Here is a 15,446-nt window from a genome sequence, read left to right as displayed (position 1 = left end):
GAAAATACATTATCAACAAAAGGACTTTGTTCATAGGACAGGGCTATTTTTTTTAAATAAAATTGGTTGTCACATCACTATAAAGGCAAGTTGCCACATGTGTTTCACATGTTTTAATTTACGGTTTAAATTTTTCTGACAAGGTATTAAATGGCCCATATTAGATTTAAATAAACAAATGTTTTAGAGGATGGCTGTTTTTTACTTTAAAAAAAGAAATAAAATAGAGGCATTCAGGCAGAGCAGATTCAATAAACAGTAGGTTCCCATTGTAAGAACTTATATAACATAGAGTATACTGTGAAAACAAGCATACATGTTGGTGCATTTATATATGTATACATATTGGGGCATGTTGTCACAAAGCAAGTGTGTGTTAAATTAAATATATATATTATTTTCCTGGCCAATAACTGTGAAAATATATTTTTTTGGTATCCAAGATTAAAGTAAGTGCCTATATAGAAAATTACTTTAAAAAAAAAACCTCCTCTGTGAAATATTCACTGCAGTAAAAAGTGTGAATCTAAGAATCATTCATGCAGAAATCCAGATAATTCCATAGGGTTCAACTGTGCATATATGTGTGTATTTTATCAACCACCTACTTTTGACAGTGCCTTTAACTGCATCTGCTACAAAAGCAATGGAAATGAACAAAGCTATCACCTCCTCTATTGACCTGTGGGTCAAAAACATCAACAAAAAAAAAACATATCAGTCTTCCAGCAGTGGAGTCAGCATGAGTTTGCATATTTGTAAGTGCGTGCATATCTGACCTCTTGAAGAGCTTTACAAGCAGGCTGAGGTTGAAAACTCCTCCCATGATGAGAAAGAGGCTGTTCCACAAACCGATACATGCATAAAATGCTGCAAAGTCCAGCTCATAATCATCACAGATCCCCCTAATCACTATTACCCACAAATAGACAAAACACACAGAAGCAAAAATACAGGACTGAGGTCATTAGCGGTCTCACCCTGGTGACAGTTTTCGATTGCTGCCGCAGAAATGAGCTTTAGGGGATAATCTAGTCTAAGCCAGTCTTCGACCAAACAAAAATGTTGGCCTTGTCAGACTCCCATCCTGCATTTTGTGAGATTAACAGTCTTGTTCCATCTCATCTTGTGGTTAGCTGAGAGCTCTCTAAACACTTAATGTCATTACCAAGTCACAGTATTCAACAAACAACAAGTGCTCATCTAAACATACCGAAAAAAACAAAAAACATTTCAGGACCAGACCACAAATGAGGGTGAATAAAGTGAAGGTATGTGTGTATGTGCATGTGCATATATGAGCAATTATTGCATACTTGTGGAGGCATTTGGATGTACATGTACATACCACTGATGAAAATAGCGATGGGTGCCGTGGTCAATGGAATGACGAGAGGCGATCCAGCACATAATGAGTAGATTATTCCACCTATACTCTGCCCAATGATCGTCTTATGAACATCTAATCAAGAGACAGAGAAGAGCTTAGTGTGTGTGTGTGTGCATGTAAATCTGTGAAAAGTGTGTATTTGTGTGTGAGTGATCACCAATCTCTCCCCGAGTGCTCTCATCATTGAGTGAGCCAAAAGCAATGGCAGGAAGCAGCACAGCAATGTAGAGGAAGATGGACGTCGTCATAAACTTCACAAGGGCTTTGTTATTGCCTACTAATCCTAAAACACACATATTTATTCAAACACAAGTATATGTAAATATATATTAGGGTGCCAAATTTAATTTACACGTAAAAAATAATAATATTTACCATATTAGAACGGTTTAATTCTATTATGTATGATTACTAAAGAGTGCTTGGAATAAGATCCATAGGTGTTTTTTTGCAATCAGAGCTTTATTTACCTGATGCAAAACAGTAAACTTGAACAGAATAAAATGAATGTACAGTATTTAGAAAACCCTAATTCATACAACTGAGTAGAAAACATCGTTATGAACAGCAATATTAAAAAGTGTGTTACAAAACATAAGACATAAAATCCCAAGCAGGGAATCTGAATCTTCTGTTTGCAAAATGGTTCATGTACACGAACCATCCAAGAAGTGAACTGATTCACAAAAATTCAGACTTAACAACCCCACATACAAAACAACATTTTAAAGAGCATTTATGGTTTTTGCTTTTGTTCATCCAGCCATAAAACTGTGTGGACAATACAATGTGACATAAATACCAGCTATATAGCATTTTGTCACATTTCACCACTACTCATTGGGAAAAGTAGCTTGTCACAGAAAAAGCTACACTCTTTTAGGCTAGTGGTTCTCAACCAGGGGGCCAGACTACTGGACGCCTCAGCAAACTTCCAAGGAGGCCTCAAGATGACTTTAAAATGTAAAAGTTAATAAGCTACAATATAATAATTACTGTATACTGTAATTAACTTTTTGGTGTGAGTGTTGCCTTAAAAGCAGCTGAGCTATTGTCACACAACTGGGAAAAATTAAGCTATTTTAAATAGTAGCATCATTCTCCAACACTGGATGGTACTAACATTAATGAGAAGACCATTGGAGGGTCATCTTTGAAATCTTTCATTTGCAAAACCATGGGAATTTTAGTTCAGGTTTTAAAAAAGATTTAATTGTAAATGTGTCGGTGACACACACCGTCAGTGAAGTCAGATGGGTAGAGAGGCAGACGACGACACAGATCCTCATAGATTCCTCTGCCCACTCTGAAAAAATCTCTACACTACACAGAGTGAGAAAGAGAGAGAGAGAGACTGATGATTACTCACACACGTTCATACATCTACATACATAAAAGTGAAAACATTGAAATACAGGTACATTTAATGAAATACTGCAGAAGAAGAGGCGCATGATTAAAACACACACATTTACATCAATTTAACATATTACACACACACAAAATCCTGCAGAATTACAGAAAATACACACACAAAAGCAAATAGACACACAATGATTTACACTGCAAGTGAAGCGTGTTAAAGCAGACAAACATCACTATCTCTCTTGTTTACACTCTCAGACACACTCAAACACTCATACACAGAAGCTCGATGTAATCACACTCACACAGGGCCCCCTGCACAGCAGAGAGAGAGACACAAGTTGCGAGAACACAGATTCTGCAGACTAGAGAGAGAGACAGCCCAGTGTTAGAACAGCATTAGAACAAGGCAATAGCATTACAACTACATCAGCAAAGCGGACACTTTTCACTTAAACTACTGTAAATATTGATTAATGCAAATATGTAAAATAACTGACACATGTTGTGACTTTGCAGAGTTGAATGTGATGAGATAGAATGACAGGGGTATTGTGAAATAATACAAAGAAAATTAATAGACAACACTAATCTATTTCCATTGGCTTCACTGGCTGAATATACTACATCCAAAGTAGTCTAGTTAGTGAAGGAATCGCTCTTAAAGAAATAGTTCACCCAAAAATAAAAATTCTCTCATCATGTACTCAACCTCAAGCCATCCCATATGACTTTCTTTCTTCAAAAGAACACAAACAAAGGTTTTTAGAAGAATATCTCAGCTCTGTAGGTTTATGTGATTTTTGGAGCTACAAAGGTCTGCTCACCATTCACTTGCATTGTATGGACCAACAAAGCTGAGCTATTCTTCTATAAACCTTCATTTGTTTTCTGTTGAAGAGAAAAAGTTATACACATCTGGGATGACATGAGGGTGAGTAAATAATGAGAGAATTTTCATTTTTGGGTGAACTATACAGTTTCCTTTTGAGAGCCAATTATTTTATTGAATCGGTCAAAAAGACTTATAGGTTTGAATTTGTCTAATGCATTTCTGAATCCATCATAAAGATTAATGAATTATACTGTACATTTGACTTACTGGCTAGATATTTATATGAAAATGAGTAGTTAAAGATATATGGGTGTTTTATCAACTTCAGGCAATTTCATGTCCCAGGGGTTGATTTTGAATCTGATTTAGAAACCTTTTACCATACCATCATCATCATCATCATCATCATCATCATCATCATCATCATCATTTATTTTAGGTACTTATCAAGCATTTCATGTAGAGATTAAAATGTTTTAGCCTTGTCCCCAGACTTTGACCTTTAATCTAAAACTATGTAAATCTATTAGAAAAATACTAATTATTACATTTACAACAATGATCAATTAAACAATTAGTGAAATAAACCATTTCAAATGTTTATTTTGTGAAAATAATTTCTATCATTAAAATAAATAAAATAAAAAAATATTATGACACAACAAACAATTTTGCCCAGAATAATTTTTCCATCACTTTTCTACCCCAGAATTCTATTAAATACAATAAAGAATTTGATATGTGGTGGAAATTACATGATTTAAAAAATAAAAAATAAATGACATAAATAAACTTAATAAAATAAGCTAGTGAGAGTTTGAATTTTTTTTAACAAGATTTTTACTTTCTAGAGGTTCAGAGTTAAAAAATGCCTAAAGCTGAAACAACCATTAATTCACAAAAGAGTAATATTTTAATAAATGATTAAATGAAATCAAATACATTCCAAAAGTTGTTTTGTTTATTATGTATTATGGGAGGGCTACAAAAACAAATTAATTGGTAGGAAACACTAATGCGTATGCTTGTGTGTGCCAAGATGGCGAACACAGAAAGTGTTGATGAATTAATCTCATTTTAAAAGGCTTTACATGTCAGGATTTGGCAGCGATACAGTTTCACTGACTTGTAGTAGCCTCTTTTTGGAAGACAAGCTCCTTTCATGTCAGTCAGAGGGAACCTGTCTCAAGTCATGTTTAAATAAGCCATACAGCTTAAACTGCTCATTACTGAGCTACACACATGACAGTGAGTGTCTATACAGATATATAGAAAGACAGAGAGAGACAGGGAGAAAGAGAGAGAGACCTTTCCTGGTCGTTTGCCAATGATGAATAGTTTTAGTGTGCACACAAACACACACGCAAAGAAATGATCCTCTCCACCTGGTTGCCATTCCAGAAGAAAGCAAAAACAAAATATATGGGCCTCCGCTGGTGTCGTTACAGAAAAGAAAATACAGGATTTTTACAGGTGGGTAACCTCAGCCAGATTGGTCTAATGCTTGTGTGTGTGTGTGTGTGTGTGCGGTGCCACAAATATTGAAGGAAGAAGTCACTCCTTGTGGGTGGCTGGCTGAGGTACCATCTTTAGAGGAAGTACTGAAGGCGATCCAGAGCCTGAGGCCAGGAAAGGCACCGGGCAGAGATGATCTCCCCAGTGAAATGCTGACGGAGGGTGGTGTTTGTGCACAGACTGCCCTACATGACATCATAACAACAGTCTGGACCACTGGGCGGGTTCCGCAGGATTGGAAGGATGCCCTGGTGGTCCCTCTCTTTAAAAAGGGGGACCGCTCAGATTGTAATAACTATAGGGGCATCTCACTCCTCAGTGTGCCAGGAAAGGTCCTGGCAAGGATTATTCAACATCGCCTTGCCAGGCACACTGAGGAGAGACTTGCGGAGCCCCAGTGTGGTTTCAGGAAGGGGCGGTCTTGCACAGATGCCATATTCTCTGTCCGTCTGCTACAGCAGAGGTGTAGGGAATTCCAGCAAGACCTACATCTCTGCTTTATTGACCTGGTCAAGGCCTATGATACCATCAGTAGGCCTGGGCTCTGGGTTGTTCTTCGTGCTTTCGGAATCCCAGACCCGCTGCTCGCGATCATTAAGGACCTTCATGATGGCGAGCGGGCCCGGGTAAAACTACGTGGTCGGGAGTCGGAGCCATTCCCTGTTCACCTTGGAGTGCGACAGGGATGTCCTCTGGCCCCCACATTATTTAATATCTATTTTGACCATGTGGTTCAGTGAAGCCTTCGATGGCTGTACTGGAGGAATTTCCATCTGGTACAGATATAATGGGAGGTTGATCGATGCCCGGGTGCGGTCAAGGGATGGCTCCCTATTGTTCAACCACATTATGTATGCTGATGATCTGGTGATTGCTGCTCACTCAGAGGAGGAGTTGGAGGCGCTGCTGATGAACCTGGAGCTTGCCACTAAGAGATGGGGCCTGACCATCAGCCCAACCAAAACTAAGCACCTTCCTGGGTATTATGTACCAACGGACACTACACTCCCACAGCTCCCAATTGGTGATGGGGCAGTTTTGGAGAGAGTGGAGTGTTTTCCATACCTGGGAAGTGTGCTTATGACCAGCTCCGGTTTGACAGCAGAGGTCTCACTCCGAATCAGTCGATCGGCATTATCTTTTCATCGGCTGCGTAATGCTGCGTGGAAGCTACCCGGTTTGTCGCTCCGCACAAAGCTTCAAGTATTCTCGGCCACGGTCATTCCCTCCCTTCTCTATGCTTGCGAAACGTGGACCCCCCTAATGGAACATCATCGCCGGCTAGAAACATTTAGGCTGGCCTGCCTAAGATCCATCCTGGGTTTAACCAGGCTGGATTGTGTGAGGAGCTCACAAGTCTTTGAAAGATGTGGACAAAGTCCCATCGGTGAGCTCATCCGGCAGGCAAGGTTGCGTTGGCTGGGTCATGTAGCCCGCATGCCCGGCCACCACATGCCTAAACAGTTATTGTTTGGCCGGATAGAGGGGGCTAAGCGGGCACGGCACGGGCTGGAGAAGAGATGGAGTGATGTGGTACAGGAGGATCTGGAGCTGAGTGGACTTGCCGACGACTGGTACCAGCAGTGTCAAGATCGGCCTCTTTGGAAGAGGCTTGTGAAGGATGCTGCTGGCCAGTTGGAGGCAGTCGCCCTCCAACAACAACGGAGGGCAGAGGAGCGACGCTCACAACAACGAGCAGAGCGCAGGGTGGCTAAAGCACAGCAAGTTGGCACAGTAGGGGGCACAGGTGGTGCATCAACCAGTCATCTCAGTCATTCGACCCATGTCACCGGTTGGATCTGTCCCGTGACCTCCTGCCAGCGGGCGTTCAACACTTCACGTGGCCTTAACGTGCACATAGCCTGGCACAAGCGTCGTGGTGACATCACCGCCACTTAGTGGCGAATGGCGGTTGTTTGTTTGTTTGTGTGTGTGTGTGTGTGTGTGTGTGTGTGTGTGTGTGCTTCAAACCAGAGTAACAAACAATATAAATTCTCATTAGCTGCTACATGCTCTGTATAACTCAATCACTGAAGTGTAAGTCAAACAGCAAAATGCAGAAGAGAGAGATGGTGAGACAGATAAAGAGACAGACAGAGCAAGAGCTGCAGAGAAAACAGATCCATTACTCATTTACGATACTCATTTATCCTCACGCTGTTCCAAACCTGTATGACTTTCTCTCCATTGTGCAATACAAAAGGAGAAAACTTTCCATACAATGGAATTGAATGGTGACTTACATTTTGCCTTAAATTTCTTTCTGCATTTCCACTAGGGTATGAAAAGGGTTTGAAACAACATGAGGATGAGTAAATGATGACAACATTTTTGATTTTGGGTGAACTATTCAGGTTTGAACCTTAAACATTAGCAAGCACATGCAGCGACACACACACCTTCAGTGGTTTTTGGCTGTGTGGGTCTGTTTCTTCGCCCTCCACAGCCGTGGTTTTACGCCTGGCAGCAGTCAGGTGGTACCTCTGGATGACCAGTGCCTCTTTAAACTCTTCCTGAGTCTTACTCTCTAGCAGCTTCTGTCTGAAGGAGATGTCCGAGAACATGCTGGCGAACGTCCTGCCCAGCTCCATGGCCGTCTTAGTGCTTTTCTGTGAGAGGTCAGGACAGGACATGGCAAATACAGAGATCAAACGTGTGTACGTTACATTTGGTTATTAAGGCTAAATCAGATTTAGAGACACTTTAACTTTTCAGCCAAATGCTCTTACTCTGCTAATACAGACATGAGAATCTGTGCACATCGCACACATGATTTTTGCTTTATCATATTACAGATTGAGTCCATTTGGTATTTAAGTTACATAACATTTGTTTCCTTTCATTGTTTTTACACATAATATGGAAAGCGGATGTAGTCTACACATGCCAGCATGACAATCCTGCTTTTAATGTAATGAGAAGATGTGTGTTTGTGCATTTATTTTTATTGCTTGTGAGAGAAGCAAAGGATTACAAAGCAAAAAAGTTTGCTCTATCGCCTGGTGAAATAAAGAGGATAAAAAGAACTGGGCACATGCATAATCAGGAGAGAGAGTGATTATGGCAACAGATGTAAACATATACACACAAACACAGAGATTTATGATGTAAACACAGACACAAAAAGAAGTACACAATGGTCTTTGAGGGAGCCAGAGGCCCCAAAGCCATTACAGGGAGACTATGAGGGGAACACAAAGTCTTTTAGACTAAGGACTGGTATGTGTCATGTTAATGGGTCCTTCTCAGGAAACAGTGCCCTTTGTGGTTCATTTGTGCCCCAATGACTCAATACTGATAGAATTAACAGGATACTGAACTCTTGTTATTGGTAAAATTAAAGTGATTTTAGTTTTACACGTTGTGTATGTATTTTATAAATAGAAATATTCCTAAAATGTTCTGGCACAAATGGCACAGTTTACTAACAACAACTCAATTAACCCACAAACCTGCAATTATTACCTTAATAAGCTTTATCTAACCCTTAAAATTAGTTGTGGTGGTGTAACCTAATGTAATGAGGTTTGTTCAAACAGTTAGTTTAGATGTTACCGCATAAAGCATTTTTGTTTTTTTGCAGTGTATGGAGTTTACAGAGTTTTTCAGGGTATGGATGTCTGTGAATGTATTTATGTGATTATATTACCATTTTAGAAGGTGCCAGAATGAGGATAACATAGCGGACTTCTGCGCAATTTTCCCCCCAGTTCTGTGGACGATCCAGGCGAGAGATACACACGTGCCGCCTCTGCAGGTTCTTCACATTACAGCTGTCCCAAAGAGTTTATAAATCTTAATAAATCCTCTTTAAATTTACACAGTGCCTTAATGTACATGGCACTGTATCAGATTAATTTAACATGTAACAAGAGTAAAGCAAAAACATTAACAAATCCATTCGTTGAGGTCTAATGGGATTACAGAAATCTCTTGAACAGGGGTGTCAAAGTAATATATGGTCATGGGCCGATTCATTGAAAAAGGCATTTTCTGTTCTTTTCCTGGTTTATAAATCCACCTATTATGCAGTTAATATCAACATAATCTACTGTAATGAAAAGGAAAATAGAAAACCACTCACTACACTTGACTGAGTAATTTTATATGCAAGAAGCATTAATAAACCACATGAAGTTGAACAATACGTAAACAAAAAATTAAATTGTACACTGCTGTATGTCTTATATATATTAAATACATATCAATAAAAGGCTCTTTACTCAAACACTGCCTACATAAGAATCTGTCTTATTAGTCCAGCTAATAATCATAACACACTTGCTTGCAGCCATAAAACGTAGGCAATGTAGGTTCATGCATACAACGGCTAATATAAAAGGGACCTGTATGAAAGAAACACATTTTTACTTGCCGTTTCCTCACACTTACTGTTACTTACTGTTTTCTTTAAGGAGGGCCTCAACATCAGGCACCAATTGATCGTTAGCAGCAATTCAATCATAACCAATTCAAATGTTTGACATACAATTGAAAGACTCGAAAGAGAAACATTTTAGTCTAAAAAGACTGGTTGCTTTGTCTCCATGTTTTAAGCATATCTTAGTCCTGTTGTCTCTGCTATATACAGTATGTAATATCATGGAGTCACTGAGGGTTATCCAAGAGTCATCTGTTATTCATAAACTAATGTAATTCAAAGAAACATTTAACAACAGATTCCTCTGATTACTGGGCACTGTGTAGAACTTTGTAAATGGCTGAACATCATTGTAACAAAATTTTATTTACCGTTTAGTTATTTGCTCAGAACCCAGAGAGGGTCAGAGGGTCTTCAATGATTGTTGTTCATATAATCCTTGAGAGTGATAGAAGTAAACAGACTTGGCTTGCTGTCCAAGGAGATGCTTGATGGTGGAACTTGACAGTCTTATTCAGTATTTTTGTTGCTTTTTAGTACAAATATCTAAACATTCCTAAAATAATATATATACACTTGAGAAGCAAAATGCCTAAGCTATTATGTCATGTTTTTAGAGAAATCTAACAGAATGTAGAAAGTTTTATATTTAAAACCAGGGGGGACACTATTGGCAAATTGTGTAAGAAAGTTTTATTGAATGGGGAAACCAGTTTATTTTATATCATTTCCCAAATAAGTTTTTTCTTTTTTAATTTCCTAAAATAATCAACTAAGCTGTGACTTGTGGTGTAGATGGGATGTTAAAATACAGCCAAAGCAAAACTGCTACAACAGGGTTCCCACTCTTTTTCAGAAATCATTTTCCAGTGTATTTAAACAAATTAAAGGTGAATAAAAGACAGGGATCACACCCTAAAGTAAAACACTCCTCTCTCCAGAACTCGTAAAAAATGTGTAGTTTTTCATACATTTAATGAAATCAGCACTTTAATATGAGCTATTGAGAGCTTAGACATTGACAAATTAATTACTAATGAATACACACATAGCTTTATCTTTATTAGCATCACTGAGGGTTGCTTTACTGTTTAAATAAAATATTCATGATTGTTGGTATTGTTTTATAAAGTAGATCATTCTTATACATTTATTGTTTATTACATTTAAAAGTGTACATGTTTTAGGTGATTTACAACCAGGGGTGCCTGCAGGATTTCATGCAAAGATGGGTATGAGTAGAAACCTGATGAAAAAGTACTGTACACTTATTGTCTAGGGGGGTCTGGAGGCATGTTACACCATGAGCATTCCAAATGTTCCAACATTTTTGGCAAAAACAACACCAAAAATTACAATTCTGTTGACTTTAACAGAACTGTTTTTTTATTTTCTTGAGCATGTGTAGCATTTATGTGTAGCATTTATGTAACTACTGGCTAAAGCATTTCTAAAAGACAGTAACCATTCAGAACAAACTCGTTCTTGCGATAAAAAATCAAGACACAGTGTGATGAATGTGTGTCTTGAGATGCATTTTTAACAGTTAAAGTTCAGCTTAACTTGACTGGCATCTAAAAATGCAGCGCTCCTGTGAGAGATGTTAAAAACACATCAAAACGGGGCACAGTGGTCAAATCAATTTAGTGAATGTTTATGAGGAAAACAACTGAAAAACAGTACGGGTGAATGCAAAAATATTTTGATGTGAACGGCCCCTTATTCACATAACACAGCACTCATTGGCAATTCTCAAAGTTATCAGTCTTAAAAGTAGACTTTTGTTTCAGCTGATCGTAGATACATATTCACTTCTTCTAGCACTCTGTTTGTTCTCTGTGTAATTAAGAATCCCAATGCAGTTTTAATGAGAGAAACCACTCCAAATGATTCAGTGAATGAGTGGTCCGAATTAATCGGACTTAGTCGCAAAATCGATTCAGACCGTTTTGCAAACCTGTTTGGCCAATAAACTGAAAAGATCTGGATCAAAAGAATGATTCAATCATGAATCTGTCATCACTAGCTCTGATTTTAAACAACAAACGGGACACACTTCATGATTGCTGAAATACTATCAGAGAAAACACAACAAGATGTAACATATCGGAATTTAGTTTTGTATGGACTTATATTCTGAAGTATAGTTTTGTCTTGTCTCTGTGCTCCCCATGATTGTTCCCAGGTGTTTATTGTTAATTAGTCTTGTTAACGTCATTTGTTCTTGTGTATATACAGTACTGTGCAAAAGTTTTAGGCACTTGTGAAAAATGTTGCATAGTGAGTATGTCTTCAAAAATAATGACATATATAGTTTTCATTTATCACTTAATATCATACAAAGTCCAGTGAACATAAAAAAGCTAAACCAATATTTGGTGTGACCACCTTTACCTTTAAAACATCACCAATTCTGCTAGATACACCTGGACACAGTTTTGCTTTGTTGTTGGCAGATAGAATGTTCCAAGCTTCTTGGAGAATTTGCTGCAGTTCTTCTATCTATTTAGTGTCTTGGTTCTTGTTTTGTTTTTTCATCAAAAGTAGCTGCGTTTAGATCCTGCTCTCATCTCACGTCAAACATTACACCAGGGGTTGGCAACCAATGGCACACGTGCCAGTATTGGCTCGCAGAAGGGTAATCACTGGCACACCAGCAACGGCTAGAGAGGAATAGACTATTTTATTTTATATAAATGCACCTGCATTCCAATCTCCATCTTGATGTAATCCTTCCTCGTGATCACGCAGCGTGTTTTTATGAGATGAATGGGAGGCTAAACAAAAAGTTAAAAGGTGACGAGACTGCAGTATACCGAACAGAGTCGTGCAGCGCTTGCAAGCCATTTTCACATCACGAGCAGGTAGCACTAAACTTTCTGTTGATCGCACAAGCAAATGTGCCCACTTTGCTTCGGTCAGACTGCGCAGATGACAGCCTACATTCCATGTTTCATTTTTTTTTTATTTTTGCTTTCAGAACTACATGTAATGCAATAAGAAAAACACCACTATTAATCCTTGACATTTCCAACCCAGCATACAGGTACACCCTCCTTAAACCATGGACATTCAAAATTACATTAAACGATTAAAAGAGAAAACATAAACCCACATGGTGGGGTTTAAAAATCTGAGCCTATTCAAAATATAAACCTGGAAATAAAGTTTCCAGGGCTAAATAGTTGAATGGCTTGCAAGCGCAGCGCGAGTCTCGTCACTCTTTAATACCATTATACCATTTTCTATTTTATAATACCATTTAGCCTCCCATTCATCTGATGAAAACATGCTGCATGATCATGAGGAAGGATTAAGCTACATCAATATGTAGATTGGAATGCAAGTGCCAAAAATGTCATATAAATAAAATAGCCTGCTCCTCTTTGGCTGTTGCTTGTGTGCTAGTGATTAAATGATTACAGTGACATAATATAATAAATATTTCAATATTTTAAGATCACAATTTCGTGATCAGTCATCAAATAAGCAAATGTGTGACATTAACTTTGTTAAATCATAACACAAAAGGACAGGGGGGCAGCACAGCCATTGACCAGGAAAATAAAAAAATGGCACTCCATGTCAAAAAGGTTGCCAACCCCTGCATTACACAAAGATGCTTCGGCCCCAAAGAAGGCACTGAATGACTTCGCCATGTCTTTAAATTGAAGGACTTCTTGGCACAGAATTCACTGACAAAATAACATAACAAATGCCTCTGCTTTCAGAATGCACATTTGGACCCAGTTCACCTCTGATTGGCCTTCCTGTTTCTGCTGCATTGTTACAGCAATAATAATAGCAATAACAGACTAGAATTTGTACACTCATGAAAAAGTAATCTAACAAGGGCTTGCATTTCATGCCTTAAATTTTGGATTGTTACATCAATGGTTTTACCATATTTTGTTTAATCAATTATATGCAACATTGGTGGAAAAAAAAGGAAACATGGTTGCACTTTATTTTATAGTATGCATACTTTTATGTATGCTTACAGTGTACTTAAGACAGTACTGAGTATTATTAGGTAACTACATGAACTTAATATGGTTTAAAGTTAGGGCTGGTGTTAGGTTTAGGGTTAGTACCTAGTAATTACTGTAGTTGTTGTAATTATATAGTACGTAAATATAGAACAGTACTGTAAAATAAAGTGCTACCAAAAAATCTTTCAATTTCTTAAAAAAATATTAAAAGAAAAATCTAAGCTTTCAAATAGTATTGTATCTAATATAAAAGTATTTTTTTTGCACCTCTCCATGGATCCAAATCATAATTTGGACACCCCTGCTCTAGAACCAATCTAGGGTCTGTTCTAAGAGAAGTCCAGGTACTCACAGGATGCAAAGCCAGGACTGCTGGTACTGGATCCCTGTGGCTGTGGCTGTCACACATTGCAGCGTCTCTGACAATAGATGCACTGTGAGGAAAGAAGGCAGGGGTTAATCATGAGTGGCAGTACACTAAAGACAATTGGTGACCATGAATGGAGAAAGAATTGAACAATCACAAGTTAACTACAATCTAGGTGCCACTCTGAAAGAACTGCAAATTGAGAGTGAATTGAACATAAGAATAATGATACTGCTCACAAGTTTGACACCGAGATTAAGTCAACTGACTTTCACTGTATAACGGGACAAAAAAAAAAAAAACAGACACACGCACAAGAGGATGTGAAATGAAGGAGGTGCTGGTAATTAAATCACAGTCCTCTCATCATTATGAAAAGTCTAATGCACATCAAGGTAGAACAGAAGCAGTAGTTCAGCAGAGGACAATACACATCACTGCAGCCAGCGTGAGTGACAATGAAGACCTTTCCAAGAACACCACCACATTTTTAATTCAAATTCCTGCCCTCTGCCTTGTGTAGCTGTGAGTTGTCCCACATATTAACAACAAGCAGTGTGTAGGTATGTGTGTGTATTTGTGTATGTCCTCTGTCCAGCAGAGGTAAAAGATGTGAGTTGATCATTATGTCTAGCAAAAACAATATGTGTGTGTGTGTGTGTGTGTGTGTGTCTGTGTGTGTGCTGTTTAGCAGGCAGGATGGCTGTCTCTGCCACACTCTGTCTCATCAATAAGACATCACACACTCACACTCTGGACAGATGGGTATTACCATGACAACAGACTATGCACCATCGAGAAATAGACAGTAAGAGAGATAGAATGAGAGGAAAAGAGTGATAACTTATCAATGGAGCAATACTGGGCAATACAAAAATCATGGCAGGAGGGTAAACAGCTGAGAGTGCTGTGTAAACTCTTTCCACAATACTTCAAGTCAAAAGTACAAAGTGGCATGTTGTGCTCAGCCATACGTGCATGTACACTTGAGCATAAAGGCACACACATTCACACACACACACTAAGGGCACGTCCACACTAATCCGTTTTCATCTGAAATTTCTGATAATCATCAGAATTTTAACATAATCATTTTCCAAAGTAGTCCAAAGTATGCATTATTGGAGAGCATTTTTGGTAGAGTAAAATGCTGTTTTAGTGTGAATGAGAGGTGTAAATGCAGCAAAATCAATGCGTATTTAACCACAAATGAATTGGTGAGGACGTGGCCAAAGGTAAAACGATATATTGAATATTGCTGCTGATAAAAAATTTACAATTATCAGGATGTTTTAACACATTTTTAATTTGGCAGTTTTAAGTTTAAGTTTCCAAAATGCCGAGCCAGTAGGCCAGTTTTGGCCCTGTACATTGTATCACAACTTATAAGAATATAAGAGTTTTGTCATCTACCATCACATACCATCTCTTATTGAAATCTGAGTGGTAAAAATGCAGATAGAGTTAGGATGTTTGATATATTTCCATTAATCAATTTAAACGGTCTCAAACTGATTCCAAAAATTGACTCAATGATTTATATGTACTGTGTGTATATATACATATACATATACATATATATTAGGGCTGCACGATTTGGA

General features: G+C 38.2%; 1 protein-coding gene across 5 annotated transcripts in view; it reads right to left on the bottom strand.

Moving 5' to 3' along the window:
• The window catches only part of LOC127617714 (solute carrier family 4 member 11-like), a 112,161-nt gene that overhangs the window by 15,096 nt on the left and 81,619 nt on the right, over positions 1-15,446 (bottom strand). For 4 of the 5 annotated variants that reach the window (XM_052089775.1, XM_052089776.1, XM_052089780.1 and 1 more), the window contains 9 exons: positions 13,831-13,912; positions 8,755-8,878; positions 7,505-7,714; positions 3,061-3,120; positions 2,629-2,713; positions 1,548-1,673; positions 1,349-1,462; positions 780-912; positions 609-682 (listed from right to left, as the gene is read on the bottom strand). In XM_052089775.1, the coding sequence (XP_051945735.1) occupies positions 609-682; positions 780-912; positions 1,349-1,462; positions 1,548-1,673; positions 2,629-2,713; positions 3,061-3,120; positions 7,505-7,714; positions 8,755-8,878; positions 13,831-13,912 (1,008 nt within the window). The remainder of the gene's footprint in view (positions 1-608; positions 683-779; positions 913-1,348; positions 1,463-1,547; positions 1,674-2,628; positions 2,714-3,060; positions 3,121-7,504; positions 7,715-8,754; positions 8,879-13,830; positions 13,913-15,446) is intronic. The other variant, XM_052089779.1, reaches the window with a different exon arrangement.

This window comes from Xyrauchen texanus, chromosome 24 (genome assembly GCF_025860055.1).
Source record: "Xyrauchen texanus isolate HMW12.3.18 chromosome 24, RBS_HiC_50CHRs, whole genome shotgun sequence".
NCBI lineage: Eukaryota > Metazoa > Chordata > Actinopteri > Cypriniformes > Catostomidae > Xyrauchen > Xyrauchen texanus.
The sequence above is the reverse complement of the archived record's forward strand: the minus strand, read 5'-3'. Positions and strand labels throughout refer to the sequence as shown.